Below are 19,542 nucleotides of genomic sequence, written 5' to 3' on the forward strand. Positions count from 1 at the left end.
CAGGTCCTCCTCAATGTGGATTCCCAGGAAGCGGAAATCCGCCACCCTCTCTACACAGTCCCCTCTGATGGTCAGTGGTACCATGTCCGTTTTGTTTTTCCTGAAGTCTATTATTACCTCCTTCGTCTTTGAGGTGTTGAGGAGCAGGTTATTTTCTTCGCACCACACTGTCAGCTGCTTCACCTCATCCCGGTAGGCGTACTCGTCCCCCCCGGAGATGAGTCCCACCACTGTAGTGTCATCAAAAGAGGCACTAAAGGTCACATTTTTTTCGCAGTCCTACCCTAATGCAGCTTAAAAGAAAGAACAGTTAATATCAAGTGTTCTTCACAATCTCAGCATATTGCAAATATTTTGCATCCTATAGAAAGCATAACTAGTGAACCTGCAATCTCTTGTGAGCAGCAATATAATATTAGCTAGATAATCTATTTTAAGATATTAATTGAGGGCTGAATAATACCAGATGTCCAGAGAGCATGTTCTGTTCCTCTTTTAAAATTGTACTGTTGGATCATTTGCTCAACATCAGGGAGAATGAGACCTTGGTTTCATGTCTCATTCAGAATGTGGTACCTTTGTCAGTGTAACTCTCAGCCCAGATTTTTCTGTTCAAGCCCCTGGCATGAGACTTTTTGAGATATGGAGTGATGCCAATTGAACGACAGCTGACTGTTTTGACCACAAATAGCTATGATTCGTAGCTATTGATGGCTCCCTGTACTGCTTTATTTAAAAGAACAGTGAAAAAAACAAAGGGGCCACAAGGAGAATTGCAAAAAGGAAAAAAAATTGGATCAACAATGTGACAATACAGATAATGCTAACAGGCACTATATTTACTATATGCTGCAGGATTGGCTTTTATTAAATATCTTTCTTAGATATTTTCTGTTCAAACTCTTGCTTTTTATCATTGTCCCATCTTTACGCAATCAAATTGATTGTGGATATAAAGCTGTAATATCACCCTCCTGCCACTGATGTCGCTGGAACACATAAATTGTGCTTCCCAGCTCCTGAAAGAGAAAGATACAGTGGTTCAGCTATTTCCAACCGTTCCTGATATAATTGTTTGGTTATTTAACTGCAAATGGCATCAAAGTATTATAAATATACAAGCAAAATTTGTGGTTTTAAAATGGAAACTAAATCATCTTGAGGAAAGTGGATTAAAGGGAGTATAATGAGGTGTATTAAATGGATAGAATGATGAAGGACCTGGCATCTTCCTATTTAGTCTGGGAGGGAACAGATGGGAATTACGTCTGCACATTCTGCTCCAATTATTCTTTGCTCTATAACGCATTTCATGAGAAGACTGCCTGTATTTGGTCTTTCTAGCAATGCCACGAGATCCCTGTTGTTTTGGATAAATGCACGGAACTAGGGTTTACGAATCATATTGTAATTGATAAGCACGTAAATAGTGCATTGTCATGAAGCTTAGTTCTTTAAACTTCTATAATTAAAAGTACAGTTTATTTGGGGCGTAGGAATATAGATATTGAGACATTTAAATTTGACATAATTTATAAAACGTTGTTGTCGTTGTTTTGGGCATTTGTGCAGCCAAACATAACACTCTCTGTGATTTTCTTTTCCCGTAAATTTGCCTCAAAGGGTAAAAAAGGGATTGCAGGTATGTATATCAGCATTAAATATCAGTGATAGACACAATAAACGGGAGTAACTCAGCAGGACAGGCAGCATCTCTGGAGAGAAAGAATGAGTGACGTTTCGGGTCAGACTGGTTAGGGATAAGGGAAACGAGAGACATTGATGTGGAGAGATAAAGAACAATGAATGAGAAATAGTAACTATGATATTGGAAATAGGCCATTATAAGCTGTTTGTAGGGTGAAAATGAAAAGTTAGTGCGATGTGGGTCAAATATGAGATGCTGTTCTTCTAATTTGCGTTTAGCCTCACTCTGCCAATGGAGGGGACCGAGGACAGAAGCAGGGCTCTCACTTAACGTTTTTACCAGTTGCCAGCCGGGCATCTTTGACAGCATTTTAGGTTGCCAAATGACAGTTTAGGTGGTCATTTAAGACGGTTTGCATGACGCGTGCGATAACGTGCGCGGACGAAGTGCTTAGTTATCAGTCGGAATTATGCTCAATGAAGCATTCACATACTATGTTCAAGAAGGAACTGCAGATGCTGGAAAATTGAAGGTAGACAAAAGTGCTGGAGAAACTCAGCGGGTGCAGCAGCATATATGGAGCGAAGGAAATGGGCAATGTTTCAGGCCTAAACCCATCAGTCTGAAGAAGGGTTTTGCCCTGAAACGTTGCCTATTTCCTTCGCTCCATAGATGCTGCTACATCCGCTGAGTTTCTCCAGCACTTTTGTCTACATTCACATATTATTTCTGCTTCAAATAACTCACAAACTAAACATATTCACCGATCAAGACATGATATATACCACAATCACATGCAGCAAAATTATAATACAATATCTCAACTCTTTTTACACATTGCAATTAATGCAATTCCTATTAGTTCTTTCCACTTCCAAACAAAAATTTGGTTGGATTGTTCAGCATATAATCAACCTGTGTCAATAAATCCTGGACCATGGTAACATATATACTTAACCATGCACACTACAGATTGATGCAAGCATGTTTTCTGTGAAGGCCTGAAAATTACCATGACATGGTCATAGCATGGGTCGTTATTGCTATTGGCACAGAAACACTCTGGCTTCCCACATAATTTATCCATAACAAAATATACAGGTTGCAAGAAAATTTCTAAAGGCATTTTATGATAATATCTGTTAAAACCGACTATACCCATCTGACTGACATGACACTAACTGACGAGATGGCCAAAGGACATAACTGCAGCAAATGCTCTTTTGGTAATATGTTTAAAGGTGTCAAAACGCCACATTACCGGGCATTCAGACTAGATGTACGTGTTTTGAACAGCAATGAAGATACCCAGTTTGTACGCACCAGATTTAAAAAAAATTATTGAAGAATTAACGTTAAAAAATGTTTAAAGAATTAACGTTAAAATTTAAACTGAAATATCTCCTGATCAAATTTTAAATGTATATGACCGACTGTAGAAGTAAAACCTGGATAAATCCAACGTATAGTTAGGAATGTTGCTCTTAAATAACTACAGTACTGATACTCCATATTAAGAGCATTGATTTGCCGTTAAAATGAATTCTGTAATAACGTGTCAACGACAGCAGTGACAATCGAACACCGGTTTTAATGTTTCACGTGTTCACAATTGAATTAATCCATCTTTATGGACTAAAACAAATAACATTGGAAATTAAAACACATTTGATTGCATTCCGTTATCAAACATAGTCAATGTTCGCTCTGAAGACATTTCCAGCACAATAGGGTCAGGGGGTGTGTGAATCAGTGCGGGTGGATAGATGGCGGGGGTGGGGAGGTTGAGAAGGCAACGGTGCGGAATGGGTGGATTGAGGTAGGTGAATTAGTACGTGTTGGTTGGAGTATGTAAAATTGTGAGGGGAGAGCACCGGGGATGCCAGTGGTGTTGAATGGGGGGAATGGGGGGATTGGTACGGGGGGGGGGGGGGGGGGGGGTGATCAGTGCAGGATGAATGGGTTCAGCACAGGATGAATGGGGGTAGACAAAAATGCCGGAGAAATTCAGCGGGTGAGGCAGCATCTATGGAGCAAAGGAAATAGGCAACGTTTCGGGTCGAGACCCTTCTTCAGACTGTTCCCCCCCATTCTTCTTGAACGGGGGGGGGGGTCAGTACAGGATGGATGGGTGGAATCAGCACAGGATGAATGGGGGGGGGGGGATCAGTACAGGATGGGGGGGGGGGGGGGGGGGGGGGAGTCAGGACAGTGTAGATCGGAGGGTCTGTGCAGGATGAATGGCAGATCACTACAGGATGAATGAGGGTGATTAGTAAAAGATGAATGAGGGGATTAGTATTGGATGAATGAGAGGTTCAGTACAGGATGAAAGGTGGGGGTTCAGTAAAAGATGAATGGGGGGATCAGTACAGGATGAATGGAGGGTTCAGTACAGGATGAATGGGAAGATCACTACAGGATGGATGGGGGATCGGTGCAGGGTAAATGGAGGGTGGATCAGTACGGGATGAATGGGAGGATCAGTGCAGTATGAATGTGGGGAGAAGTGCAGGATGGATGGGAAGGGGGGTCAGTACAGGATGAATTGGGGGACCGGTGTAGGATGGTTGGGGGGGTGGTAGGAGAATCAATGCAAGGTGGGTAGGGTGATGAATAGATTTAGGGGGGGAGCACAGGGGATGTCAGTGAGGACTGAATAGAGGCGGGAATTGGGATCAGTGCGGGATGGAGAGGAGGGGTCTCAGGATAAGGGGGGGAGGGGGGCGTATATGAGAGAGAGAGACAGAGAGAGAGAGAGAGAGAGAGGAAGGGGCAGAAGAGGTGGGGAGGAAGGAAGGTCAGCGCTCCTCGGACAACATCGCCCCGCTGCCTTGTCCAACGCCAAGTGCTGTCGCCAAAGGAGGAGGCGGTTGGGATCTCCTCGCCACCGCCTCCCCTCCAACAAGGTGTGGGGCTGAGTGGTGCAGCTCAAAGATCCTATAGATATAGGATCTTTGGTGCAGCTGCTTCAGAAGCTGACGGAGGAGGGGAGGCCTCCCCCTCCCTCCCTCCTCCCGGCCTCGGCGTGCAAGAGGGATTGTTTTGAAAGCGCCGTTGACGGATTTGCAAGCAGCGGCCGCTATCAGGGCGTGCGGGAGGAGGTGGTGGAGCCGCTTTCGCGGCAGCTGCTGCCGCTGTTCGGGGCCCGTCATTCGCTCCGACCCTTCGTCACCACGCACCTAGTATCTTTGCCCCGCAATACAGCCGCCGCCGACACGAAACGTCACGTTCCTTTTCTCCAGAGATGCTGCTTGACCTGCTGACCAGGATGAGTTACTTCAGTTTTTTGTGTCTATCGGTATAAACCAGTATCTGCAGTGCCATGATGGACAAAATGACTCGGGATTTAGGTTGCCCGGCGGCACTTTGGGTGGTCAATGGCACCCGGGCAACCGTTAATTTCAAGCCCTGAAAGGTCTGTAGGAATGGGAAGGAGAATTAAAGTGTCCAATAACCGGGAGATCCGGTTGGTTCAGGTGGGCTGAGAGAAGGTGTTCCGCGAAATGATCGCCCAGACTGCGTTTGGTCTTGATGTATGAGAGTCCACATCTTGAACCACGGATACAGTAGATGAGGATGGAGGAGGTATAACCTGAAAGAACTGTCAGGGTCCCTGGACAGAGTCGAGGGAGGAGGTATGCGACTGCTGATGGGGTGGAAGGTAAGGACCAGGGGGACATTGTCTCTGTTGCGACTAAGAGGAGGAGCAAGGGCGGAACTGCGGGATATCAAGGAGACACGAGTGAGGGCCTCATCTATGATGGGAGAGAGGAACCCCCGTTCCCTAAAGAACGAGGACATCTCGGATGTTCTAGTTTGGAACACCTCATCTTGGGCGCAGATGCGGCGTAGACGGAGGAATTCGGAGTATGGGATAAAGTCTTTGCAGGAAGCAGGGTTGGAAGAAGTGTAGTCGAGATAGTTGTGGGATCAGTGGGTTTGTAATAGCGTCAGTCAATAGTCTATTTCCTGTGATGGAGACAGATCAAGAAAGGGAAGGGAGGTGTCGGAGATGGTCCAAGTAAATTTGAGTGCATGATGAAAATTGGTGGTGAAGTTGATGAAGTCCATGAGTTCTGCATAGGTGCAGTAGGTAGCACCGATGCAGTCATCAGTGTAATGGAGATACAGTTTGGGGATAGGGCCAGTGTACACTTGGAACAGGGATTGTTCAACGTACCCTACAAAGAGGCAGGCATAGCTGGGGCCCATGCTGGGTGCCCATAGGTGCGCCTTAGACTTGGAGGAAGTGGGAGGAGTCAAAAGAGAAGTTGTTGAGGGCGACAACCAGGTTGAGAAGAGTGTTAGTAGTGGAAAATTAGATGGTTCTGCGGTTGTGGAAGAAACTGAGGGCTTTAAGGCCTTCCTGGTGGGGGATGGTGGTGTTGAGTGACTGAATGTCACTGACTATCAGTGAGCTGTTTCTTCTTATTAAAACGTATTCTGGGAATTGTCAATGCTGCTTTGTATTGGAAGAGTATGATAGGATTGAGATCCGTAGGATTGAGATCCGTGCACAATGGAGAGACAAGCCTGCAAATGCTGGAATTTGTGCTCCAATCAAAGTAGAATTGCGAATATCTTCTGTTCTCAATTCTTGGAGAGAACATTTGATATGAATGTAATTTTTGATTATTTCTTAAGCCCATTTTCACATGCAGGCACAAATCATTATTTCTGAAATCTACCGTGCAAATAATGTCAGTCCAGACATTGTTTCCCAGTAGCAGTTGGTGACACCTTGCTGTTTAGGTGTTACTCTATTCAATTTGCTTAGTAGGATGCTTTAGTTTCAGGCATTCAGGCTGAGAAAATGTGCCATTCTTTACAATTGTCAATTGCATTTGGCAGAGCAATATTTTCAAATGATGTGTGTCACTATTGTATCGCCAGCATCAAGGAGAGGGTCATTTATTTTTATTTCAGTACATTTTCCAGTGCATTTTGATTGCTAGCCCAGGGACACTGTTTTGACTATGTAGACGAAATATGTAAGAAGGAACTGCAGATGCTGGTTTAAACCAAAGATAGCAAAAAGCTGGAGTAACTCAGCGGGTCAGACAGTATCCCTGGAGAAAAGGAATAGGTGACGTTTTGGGATCGAGTCTGAAGAAGGGTCTCGACCCGAAACGTCACTATTCTTTTTCTCCAGAGATGCTGTTGACTTGCTGAGTTACTCCAGCTTTTTGTATATATCATTGACTACGCAGAAGATAGACACAAAAAGGTGGAGTAACTCGGCGGGACAGGCAGCATCTCTGGAGAGAAGGAATGGGTGACGTTTAGGGTCAAGACCTTTCTTCAGACTGGTTAGGGATAAGGGAAACGAGATATAGACGCTGATGTGGAGAGATAAAGAAGAATGAATAAAAGATATGCAAAAAAAAAGTGACAATGATAAAAGAAACAGGCCATTGTTAGCTGTAGGGTGAAAATGAGAAGCTAGTGTGACTTGTGTGGGGGAGGGATAGAGAGAGAGAGGGATTACCAGGGCTTCCTGAATTGGGAGAAATCAATATTCATACCACTGGGCTGCAAGCTACCCAAGTGAAATATGAGATGCTGTTCCTCCAATTTGCATTTAGCCTCACTCTGACAATGGAGGAGACCTAGGACAAAGGTATGTGTAGGGATGGGAAGGAGAATTAAAGTGTCCAGCAACCGGGAGATCAGGTGGTTCAGGCGGCCTGAGCGAAGGTGTTCCGCGAAACGATCACCCAGTCTACGTTTGGTCTTGCCGGTGTATGAGTCCATACCTTGAACAATGGATACAGTAGATGAGGTTGGAGGAGGTACAGGTGAATCTCCGCCTAACCTGAAAGAACTGGCGGGGTCCCTGGACAGAGCCGAGGGAGGAGTTATAGCGGCAGGTGTTGCAGGGGAAGGTACCTGGGGAGGGGGTCGTTTGGGTGGGAAGAGATGTTAACCAGGGAGTTGCGGAGAGAATGGTCTCAGCGGAAAGGGGTGGAAATGGGAAAATGTGGCTAGTGGTGGGATCCCGTTGGAGATGGCGAAAATTTCAGAGGATTGTGTTTCCCTAAAGAATGAGGACATCATGGATGTCCTGGTATGGAACACGCATATTGGGCGCAGACGGAGGAATTGGAACTCTAGAATCTTTGCAGGAAGCAAGGTGGGAAGATGTGTAGTCGAGATAGTTGTGGGAGTCAGTGTGTTTGTAATAGATGTCAGTCAATAGTCTATTTCCTGTGCTGGAGGCAGATCAAAAAAAAGGGGAGGGGGGTGTCGGAGTTGGTCCAAGTAAATTTGAGTGCAGGATGAAAATTGGTGGTGAAGTTGATGAAGTCCATGGATGCAGGAGGTAGCACAGATGCAGTCATCAGTGTCATGTAGATAGAGTTTGGGGATAGGCCAGTGTACACCTGGAACAGGGATTGTTCAATGTACCCTACAAAGAAGCAGCATATCTGGGGCCCATGCGGGTACCCATAGCTGCGCCTTCAACTTGGAGGTAGTGGGAGGAGTCAAAGGAGAAGTTGTTGAGGGTGAGGACCAGCTCCGCTAGGCGCAGTAGAGTGTTAGTAGAGGGAAATTGGACGGTTCTGCGGTCGAGGAAGACATGGAGGGCAGTAAGGCCTTTCTGTTGGGGGATGGAGGTTTAGAGTGACTGAACATCCATAGTAAAAATGAGGGAGTGGGAGCTCGGAAAGCAGGTCATTGAAGTGATGAAGGGCAGGTGAGGTATCTTGGACATAGGTCGGGAGAGATTGTACCTTGGGGGATAGGATGGAGTCGAGGTACGTGGAAATCGTTTCCGTTGGACAGGAGCAGGCAGGAACATTGGGCCTGCCAGGGCAGTTGTGTTTATGGATTTTGGGGAGAAGGTAAAACCGGGCTGGGAAACGATAAGGTTGGAGGCTGTGGAAGGCAGACAGCCAGAAGTGATTAAATCAGAAATGGTGTGTGAGACTAAGGCCTTGTGCTCGTCTGTGGGATCATAGTCCGATAAGTAGGAGGAGGTGTCTGGGAGGTTGTCGTGCCAGACTACCATGGCACTTCCCTTGTCGGCGGGTTTGATTATAATGTTGGGGTTGCTGCAGAGTGAGCGGAGGGCTGTATGTTCAGAGGGGGTGAGATTAGAGTATGTAAGGGGAGTGGAAACGTTGAGGCAGTTGATGTCACGCCAGCAGTTAGAAATAGAGGTCTAGAGAGGGCAGAAATACGTTCTGGGGAGTCCAATAGGAGAGGGACCGATGGAGACTGGAGAAGGGGTCATCATTGGGTAGTGAGGACCTCTTCCCATAGAAAAAGGCATGGAGGCGACGGAAGAAAAACTCTAGGTCATGGCGGACCCGGTACTCGTTGAGGTGGGGGCAGAGGGGAACGAAGGTGAGGCCTCTGCTGAGGACAGACCATTCCGTATCGGAAAGGGGGATGGTGAAGACACAACAAGGATTGGGGTCAGAGGGGAGCCGGGGAGTGGACAGAGGCTAAGGCAAGGTCTGGTGTGGGGGGGGGGTGATGGGTGTTCAGGGGGGGGGGGGGGGGGGGGTTCGGGGGGGGGGGGGGGGGGGGGGGTGGCGTGAGGACTATTGTATGGGTGGGGTGTGGTCGGGTAACCTGGTTAAAAGAGGGGGAAGGGGAAGACCCATCACAACTGAGGTTCCCTGTGGGAGCAGTAGGAACCAGCAGAGTCAGACCACGTGCTGCTGGAGTCTGCATCGTAGAGGCTGTGGGTTGCTGAGCCTGGAACGCGGGTGAGGCGGCAACTCCGGCCATGTCGGACTATTGACTATGCAGAATTGCGTTTAACATGTTGCAGAAAAACATAGCTAGATCACTTTGTTGCTATGTAGTTTTAGGTCTTTTGTTTTAAGAAAATGGCCACTTGTTACCTGCAGACAATTTATACATAAAGTTTTTTACTAATGTCCATAAATTGATTTTGTCAGTAAGTTTGAAATACACAAAAAATACTCTATGGTATATAGTAATGGAAGGTTTCAAAAGCACATGTCTAAGTAAGAAAAAATACTGAAAGTGGAAAGAGAGGAAACTAGTTCTGCCATTTGTAGGAATGAACTTATGTATGCCGAACTTTTGAATTTTAATATTGTGGGAGCTTACTCGTAAGTAGGGATATCCATAAGTCAGATGATTGTAACCCATGGGCGGCTTGCAATTGATGACAAATCTCAACACTGCTTGCATGGTAATATGGGAGAAACCTTTTCAACTTGGAGTGTATAGGGATCTGGAACATTTTGCCTGAAAGTGTGGCAGAGGCAAAAATCCCCATAACATAAAAATACTAGTTGAATGTATACTTAAAGTGCCATGATCTGCATTCCTACAGACAGGTCTAGTGCCACGAGGTGAGGCTAAACAGGGAAGTTCTTTCTCGACTGGCATGGACACATTGGGTTCAATCGGCTTTTCATCTAAGTTATACCCCTAATACATGCTGAAAACGTAAAGAATCAAACCCAGTTCCGACCACTTTAAAAAAAAAAAAAAAAAAAATCAGCCATTTACTCCTGTTGTTTTCTTCTGTTCTTAATTCACAGAATTTTAATTCCTCTTCTGTCCTTCCTTAATCATTAGTAATCTGAACTATCAGACCCTTTCCTGCAGTTCAAGAAATGCAAATGACAAAATTGGTGATTGAGTTTGGGGAAGTGTTTGTATAAAATTAATTGACATTATTGTTTTCATTTAGAAGTTGCACCAAAATCTGTTATTTTATTTTGTAAATATGAAAGAATAAATTTAAGGGTTTTTATTTTTTTTGGTCAGTTACTTGCTTGATGGGCTATTAATTAGAACAATGAAAAAAAATACCACAAAATTTCATTTGCTGTTTCGCTTTTCTGGGTAAATGGGATTTCATTAACATTCATGGTAAATGTCAGGTTTTGGACACTAACCTAGTTTCACACCATAGATGGCTTGTGTCATGTTATCCATTCTGACTTCAGATGACAGGAAAAGTGCCTGAAGCAATTTTCATGGGTTGATGAGAGGGCATAACTTGAAATAATGTAACAAGAAAAGTGTTTCACACTGACTGCATTCAGAGGAACGTAATGAATGTTTTATTAATGTAAATCAGAAAACTTGGATTATAGACTGTCCTGTGGAAAGTGTTGCAAAATGTTTTAGTTGTAATGTAATTTATTTAATTTACAAATAGCCTTATAAATGTTTGGCATTTATAGATATAGTAATGTAATGTTATGCATTTGCATTTTTTTTTTCAAACTCCTTCCCTCACCAGCCTTGCTTTCTGAAGTCAGACCCTAATATTATCTAACCTCTGCTTCATAAAAACAGATGCAGAAATTGAAGGCTATTTGCCCCAGGTTAACTCATTCAGAATGAGAATATATAGTCGATATTTTAAACTTTCAAGCTTATGCAGGCTAATTCTGTTATTGGGCAGCTGTTGCTTTTCAATGTAGTACACATCTGTACTAATTAGTTACAACTAAGATATTAGAAGTAATTAAAATCTGTAATAATCTGTAGCTAATTGACCTACCATGCAATTTATGCAATCTCAGCCGACACCTTTTTGACTTTTAGAAATTGGGTTGCAGACAGTTCTTGTAAAGTTGACATGATGGGAGAGTATCTCTACTTAAAAATAACATTTCTACTTCTCCTGCTCAGAGATTGCGAGGAAGAGAGACAAGGGCAATTTCTGAGGTTTAGATTTTATTTTAGTTCAGCACTTCAAGCACCCGTTTACACTAATTCCATTTTATTCACCCCACATTCCCATCAACTCTCTGCATATTCTACATACCAGTGGCATTTTACAATGGCCAATTAAGTTAATTAAATGGTAATACTGTATCCCAGTGAATTATACTATTCTATAAATATAGATGTAGACCCTATGTAAATGGATTTGCAGTTTTTGGCTATAAAAATAAAATCATGCTGGAAACTGGTAATCATACCAATCTCATACCAATATGTCATTATAAAAAATAAATAAATAAATACTGTGCAATACATTTGTTATTAAATTTGCTTTGCATTATCACTGGAAATGTTCCACTGCGTCATCAAATTACTTGTTAGTGATAGGTGGCTTTCTGGTTAAATCACTGGAAGATCACTCATGAGGCCTTTAGTTCCGGATATTCATGATGTCAAATGACACCAAGAGAGCTGGATCATACTGTTAATTTGAATAAATCATCTAATTTTAAATAATTTGTCGACGTTGTATCTATCAATTGTAGAAACACGCTGGTTCGTTTGTATCTGTTATCAATAGAAACCTGTCATCGGATCCATACCAATGAGGTTAACTCTTAACTTTGGAATAATCTAGTAAACCACTGACCCTGAGTGCTGTTACGGATGGGCATTAAATATTAATCTTGTTGGTGTCATCCAAATAATGTGGCTAATTGAATAAATAAAGTATCCAAATCTTTTATTAACCAGTCTTGGGTACTTTAGCCCAAACCAATTTGGAAATCTACCGACATGAGCATTTTTCACATGAGGAATTTCCCAAAATTGACCTAATTCTGTCCCTTTTTAACAAAAATCAAACCATTGACATTTCCTATAAATGTTGCATTATACTGCTAAGAAGCATTCCTATAAAAACCAGAAAGTTCAATTGCCAGTGGCTTTATCTTTTCAAATCTCATTTTGTTCTTTAAAAAAAAATGGCTGCAGCTCTTGTGAAATATCAAATCTGCATAAAATGTTGGTATTTTATTCAAACCTGTAGAATATTCGTGGTTTACAAATCAATTATTTTGTAACAAAATATCGAATTGGTATTTCAAACAATTTATTAATATATATACATTTAAGAAAGAACTGCAGATGCCGGAAAAATCGAAGGTAGACAAAAATGCTGGAGAAACTCAGCGGGTGAGGCAGCATCTAAGGAGCGAAGGAATAGGTGACGTTTCGGGTCGAGACCCTTCAGAATTATTATTACTATATTATTATTAAATATATAATTCTTCAGAATTATATATACAAATATTTAACTAGTTAGTTAATGTAAAGGGTTGTGTTTTAATCTAATGCACAAAAATATAATTTTTGTAAAATCATTGATTTTGCCATGGGACATTTAATGGACTCAATGTAAATCTGTTTTTTGGGTCACTCCTGAGTTTATTTTAGGAGCAAGGAAAGCTCTTGGCTGTTCAGAACTTTTCAGTCCTAGTTTTAATCCGTTCTGAAACTCATAATTGTTGATTTCAGTACCAAATCTTTGTTTAGGCAAACCTGGTGTCAATCTTAAGTACATCCTATCACACAACTGGCAAGACCATGTTGAGCTCTATGCCTCACTATTTTTAATACTGTCTGAAAGTGCCTTGAAGGTGGATCCCATAAATTGTATTTGTATCATTAATAACAATAAAAAGGACTTTAGGAACCTCAGCTCCTCTCCAACTGCAAAGTAGGTGCTGTTAAATCATCTATAGTGCATCTGATACTTTCTCGTTAACTTTGCTTGATTATTGTTATCCATAAATATCCATCAGCCGTGCAAATTAATTAATTTCTATCCCATTGCCTTGATATTCACGCATTTTTCATAAAACCCAGCACTTGCTTCAAACCCATCTGTACATGGATAATACACATTCAATTACATTTGCATATGTACCATCATTCCACCCCCCTAGACAAAGACCCAAATTGAGCCAGAAACCATTGGAATGAGCACGATCCTGTTTGGCTCCAGGTCTGCCATGACTCAGCACTGCATTTGAATCGAAAGGTTTTTGGAGCTGGACCACTATATGATAAAGGCAGATTGCCACCATAAAGGCAAGAATATTGTTGGCTGCAGCAGCACTGCAAGGGTGCAGCTTATCAGCAATCGATTGGTTGGAAATTGATTAGCTCAATAATTAACATACCACCTGTCTTCGCAGGCTCTCAATGTCAAGAAACATGGTGGCAGTTATTCCCATAATTGCTAATATGAGAATGGGACAGTTCAGCATAGCATGTACACTTCAAAGTAAATTGCACCAAAATACAGACATCAGATATCTGCCTGAAATATTGGCCAAAAAAAACCAAATGTCTAGATAGTATACTGATTTGATAATTGGATAGTTAGTTGGTATTTCTTTTCGAGATTCAAGAGTAACTATTTATAATAATAATAATAATAATAATTTTATTTATAGAGCACTTTAAAAACAAACATAGCTGCAACAAAGTGCTGTACATCACTAATCATTGACAAAAAAGTTAATACACACCAAAAATAACAATCAAAAGGAATAGTAGGAAAAGAAGTAAAATAAAGAAACATCAAAAACACCACAAGCAGAAGCAAAGCCTCAGGCATGGTCAAAAGCCAGGGAGTACAAATGTGTTTTAACATGCATTGAAAATGAACCAGAACAACAACAAATAAATATATAATGATTTTGTTATTCTGAATAAACCAGCTCATAGTGGTACAAAAAAAAACAAAATACAGTACATGGAACAATCATCATTCTTGAACATAAAGTTCATAAAGTTTCAGTGGTGAGGTGGTTAAAGTTCTGATGGTTGAATAGAGGAAGATATTCTTGAACCTGGTGGTAACATTTCTTGGGCTACTTCACGGCTTCCCAAAGATAGCGACAAGAGAGCGTGGCCACAGTGGTATCAGGCTCTGATAATAATTTCCTGCTTGAGGCAGCAAATCCTATAGATTCCACTGCTGGTGGAGAGATCAACACCATTTGATGGACCAGGCAATGTCCAGCATAGAAACAGGCCATCCATGCATAACAGGCCAGCAAGATAATCTCATGGAATGAAATTTGGTAATGCTAAAATAAACTAATTTTATCTCCCTGTACATGATGCATATCCCCCATTCCCTACATATCCATATGCCTCACTCAAAGCCCTCTATAGTCTTTGACATTTATACCCTGGGATAAACGTTCTTACTGTCTATCCTATCTATGCCTCTAGCTAATATCCCCTAAACAAGGCTGAATTCTGATGAACCTCTTCTGCACCCTCACCAAAGCTGTCACCTTATTTGTGTAGCGGGTGACCCAAAGTGCACACAATGCTCGAAATGCATCCTAGCCAAAGTCCTGTAGAGGTGCATCATGACTTTCTGACTTTTATTCAGTGTCCCGATTAATTAAAGCAAGCATACCAGTCAACTTCTTTATCACGCTGCCTGTTTAAATCGCTTTTATACATTTTAATGGTGCCTACTGCTATCGCTTTCTCTGGAGGCTCATTCCATATGAACTTGCCCCTTGGTTTATCTTTAAAATTTTTACCCACTCGCCTTAAACTCCACTAGTTTTAGACCCCTGTTCCTAAGAAAATGACTGGTCATTCACTTTAGCTATTCCCATTTTTTAAAATATCTCTAGCCTCTCATGCTCCAGAGAAAATGGTTCTAACCTGTCCAGTCACTCCTTATAACTCAAGCAAACTAGTCCAGTACTCAACCATCCAAGAACTGGCACCTACCAAACCTGTGAGCCCTACCTGCACTTGAAGTCATACATCATTGCTGTTCCTTCATTGCCAGTGATTCTAAATCCTGTTACAAAACAGGTCTATTGCGATGGCTCACCATCACTTCAAAGTTGATCGATGATCTAAAATATAATTTTTTTAATCTGGTAAATTTTTATGTCTGCTCATTATACCTATCTCATTATTGTGATAAATATTGTTTATATTTGAATGATTGTCAGGAGTGCATGTTATTTGTTAACTTGGTCTTATTTTGTTCTTTTCCACCATAGCGGTTACCGCAGCAAATTGAAGAAAGAAATGAGAAGATGAAAGAAGAGATGCTAGGTATGTATTTTTACCATGCCCAATACTTCTGATATAAATATTTAGTTGAAACTAATATCATGCGAAAATACTTTACCCATGTGTTTTCATGTCAGTGAAAAATTGTGGGGAAATGGAAAAGCGTTCAATTTTTAATTCATTGACGTTGTAGCCTGTTTATAAGTTATGTGTTGTAAAACACCTATATAATGCTTTTACATATCTCTAAAACTGCATGCTCAATAAAGTTCAATTTTAATATTGTCCAGCTGGAGGTTTAAAAGTGACTGCATGCACAGCTCTTGCCATCTTTCCACTGATCCAGCAAATAAACTACAGGTTTTGATTTTTCAAGCTTCCTCTTATAGTTCACGAATACAGTCCAGCTGAATTGGACTACCCTTTCCAAATTTTGCTCTTACCTAATCATAGCCTGAGCATCTACTGTATGGTTTCAGTTCCCAGCCTCCACTATTGGTTTCAAAGTTGTCTGTTTGGTTTTATTTAGCCATCTCCTTGCTTATGATTTGATTTCAAGATTATTAAAAAAAAATATCACCAGATTCGAGGCATAATGTACACATTATGTCTAAACCACTTCTCGATGCTTGTACAATTTTTAGATGACAATCTAGTTCCTTAATATCTTCTTCAAAATGAGGTCCGTTTTCTTCCTTTTAAAGATGGGGAAAACACAGCCACAGCTTTGTTTCCTCACCACAACTTCCATTCGCTCATCCCATGGCCACTATCTTAGCAAACTAAACATCCTATTAACCTTAACTGAGTTTCTAATTCAACACTGAGCATTATAAGAGCTCCATGTTTTTTAATCCAGATAGGGCCTAATAAAAAGGAACTGCAGATGATAGTTTATACCAAAGATAGACATAAAATGCTGGAGTAACTCACCGAGTCAGACAACATCTTTGGAGAAAATGGATTGGTAACATTTCTGGTCAAGACCCTTCTTTGGACTGTAGAAGTTTCCTGACCCAAAATGTCACCTATCCATTTTCTCCAAAGAGGCTGCCTGACCCGCTGAGTTACTCCAGCATTTTGTGTCTATCCATAGCCTGACCAAACCTGTCTGCACCTGAAACATTAATTTATGTCTATTGTTAAGAGGCGTTTGTTTTTCACTTTCCATCCACAACTGATCCAAAACTCTACATTTCCTGTAGTCCAACTTGCATCATCTTGTGAGCTTGTTATTAACATGCTCCCCCATTAAGTGCACAATTTATGTGATGGGTGCATTTTAAGGGAAGACCCTGGATTTGATCCTTGACAGCAGATGAGTTAGCAGATCACAGCTGAGGTTGGGGTTGTGAAACAACATTGACTTCAACGTCCTATGGTGAAGAAATAATAAATTGTAATTTTAATCAACATTCCAAAACACTGGATTGTACAGTGAACAGTAGATTGTACAATAGAAAATGTCATAAATATTTGACTGCCTAAGTAGCATTTATAAAGAGAAATAATTAGAAAATGGTTTGGAAGTTGATATTCTGACAACACATTGCACTAGTGTCCTTCAAGTGCTACTTTATGAAATGAGTTGACACTCGCAGCTCTGTCAACATTGAGTCCCCTATTTTCGCAGTCCTTGGATTATCAGTAAAGCCCAGCTTTCCTATCAGAATTGGCATATTTAGATGATTATCTGATTTAGTCATTATTTCCTAGCAGCCATTCAGCAGTGGTGTTGGTAGAAGCCTTGAGTCTTCTGATTAAACAAGAATGGAAGCAATTAGTTTGCAACTTTTTTCAAAAATGTATGGTGCATATTATATTTTATTTGATTTAATACCTAAACAACGGCTGCTTTTATCATAAAATTACTTTATCATTGGCTCCACCCATTAAATAAATAAATCAGTTGGCTTCTGGATAATCAATAAAACATTGAGTTAACTGTAAGGTTCAGTCATTGTGGCTAAGGGCAGAGTCATTTTCAGTAAATACAATGTTTTATTGTTCCCAAAATGTCCCCTTTTCAATAATAAAATTAGTTTTATTTAAATCTACATTAGTTCAGTTAAATACTATTAAATGACCTAGAGGACCTTAAGATTCTATATATGATCATACTGTGATGCTACAGAAGTTGTGGTTGGCATGTATGTGCATACATAGCTTTGCATGAAGGGTTGGTTTTAATTGCTTAATGTTTTGCGAGTGAAATGTCTGTGAGATGTTCTGTTTCATTGGCTAAATTTAGTTTTAATAATGAAAGGGAGATGATTTGTAATATTTCACCACGTTAACTAATCGTAACATTGTGTACACTTTTAAAAAAATACATTCTAAGTGATCTTTCACTGGAGCTTTAATGCTACCTATCATATTAAAGGTCATCAAATAGTAGGCAATAGACAGGAGAGCAGTTTTTCCAAAGGTTTTAGATAATTGATAATGTGGCACTTTTTCTACACCATCATCATTTGACAAATGACTGAAGTGCCATTATGCACTTTTCATCAACATCTTCGTGCATTTACTAAGTATAAGTATGTTACCAAAGGTATTGTAAACAAGAATGCTACTTTGGTTTTGAGTGAGCTAAAAATAAAATAACATGCAGGAAAAAATTGCATGACTATGAAGTGCTCCTGATTGGATGCATTTTGGGTTGCTGAGGGGATTGAAAGTCTGAGGTACTGCCCCAACATTACAGTTGTCCAGGGATGTAAGGGATATGCCAGAAGGCTGGAAGATTGCATATGCTGCACTCAATTCAGAAAGAAAGGAAAATCAATTTCAAAATAATCCAGGGGAAAGCTAACAGACCTGAGGAAAATAGGGGCTAATAAAGGAGAGTTGGCATATTTCTGTTCGGGTGAAATTGACTGAGTTTTTTGATGAGTGAAGTGCACCAGAGGATTAGTGGCATGTACAATTTTGCATATATGGCGATTGAAAGAGCATTAAATAATATATTACATAGAGTAAATGTAGAACAAATCTGTTCAAGAAACAAGGTTTGTAATTAAAGTTTATAGATTTATGGTGATTGATGAGCTGAAATGAGGAAAGCATTTCATGAATATCAAGCCTTTGGAATGCACTTCATCAGTCATTGATAATTTATTAACAAAATGGAAGTCTATGGAATACAAATGTTTGTAACAGTGTGTATGCAACATTGGCTATGGAAGTTTTTTTTAAAAAGCTTGTGATTAATGCCTGTTTTGATCAGTTCATGACTTGGATGATGGTATTTAATATCATTGAGGGGCTAACTTAAAAAAGCAACATGTTTATGATGGCTGAAGAATTAATAATCAGAGACAACATGGGAAAGTGCAATTTTTTACCAAATGGGTAGAATTATTGTACTTGAGTTAGAGTGACAGTGTTAAACTAACTAGGTAAAGTTTCATTCATCCATGCTTTATTATTTTATGATCAATCTAGTGAGCAGCACATTTAGATTGTTAAATTCTTTGTATGGTTGTCAGCCTTTTAAATTCTTTATATGGTTGTCAGCCTTTTAATATGCCTTTAATTCTCATAGAAAACCAGCATGTTTGATTTTTCTGTCACGTTGGCCATTTTCCTGAAACAAATTGTTATCCAACTGCATTAAGTTCACATCCTCTGCTAATCATATTTCACATAGTATTTTATAGTTGAAGGCAGAAGGTATGGTAGATTTGAATTTAGATTCTTAAAAATGAAAAACAAGTTTCCCTTGTCATAACTTCAAGTCTTTTCACCAGTACAATTGTTATGGAAAATGGGTTCATGAATGGTGACAATATTTTAAGACCATGGACAAATATGTTTCACCACATATTCACCAAAATGATGCAAACCTGCATATTATATGACCTGAGAGGAGGTTATGTTTAATTTTGTACTCTTATTTCCTGACAAGAATGTCTAGCAAAATTAATCAGAAGCAAAAACCTGGCTATTTTTAATCCATTTGTCATGCGACATTGCTTTGACTGAGAAAACTAACTGCGTGTATGTCCATATTCTTGGGTTACACTTGAGATCTTCCTGGTTTGTATGACTTGGTTCTATGCTGAACAGTGTATTTACCTTCAGAGTTATTCCGGTAGTTGATAGTATTTTAACAAGAATGTCACCAGTTTGTTGCTTTT

General features: G+C 40.6%; 1 protein-coding gene across 5 annotated transcripts in view; it reads left to right on the forward strand.

Annotated features, from left to right (window-relative positions):
* ttc1 (tetratricopeptide repeat domain 1) overlaps positions 1-19,542 on the forward strand; it is a 41,299-nt gene that overhangs the window by 20,372 nt on the left and 1,385 nt on the right. For all 5 annotated transcript variants that reach the window (XM_055642937.1, XM_055642939.1, XM_055642941.1 and 2 more), the window contains exon 7: positions 15,388-15,442. In XM_055642937.1, the coding sequence (XP_055498912.1) occupies positions 15,388-15,442 (55 nt within the window). The remainder of the gene's footprint in view (positions 1-15,387; positions 15,443-19,542) is intronic.

Source organism: Leucoraja erinacea, chromosome 11 (genome assembly GCF_028641065.1).
Source record: "Leucoraja erinacea ecotype New England chromosome 11, Leri_hhj_1, whole genome shotgun sequence".
NCBI lineage: Eukaryota > Metazoa > Chordata > Chondrichthyes > Rajiformes > Rajidae > Leucoraja > Leucoraja erinaceus.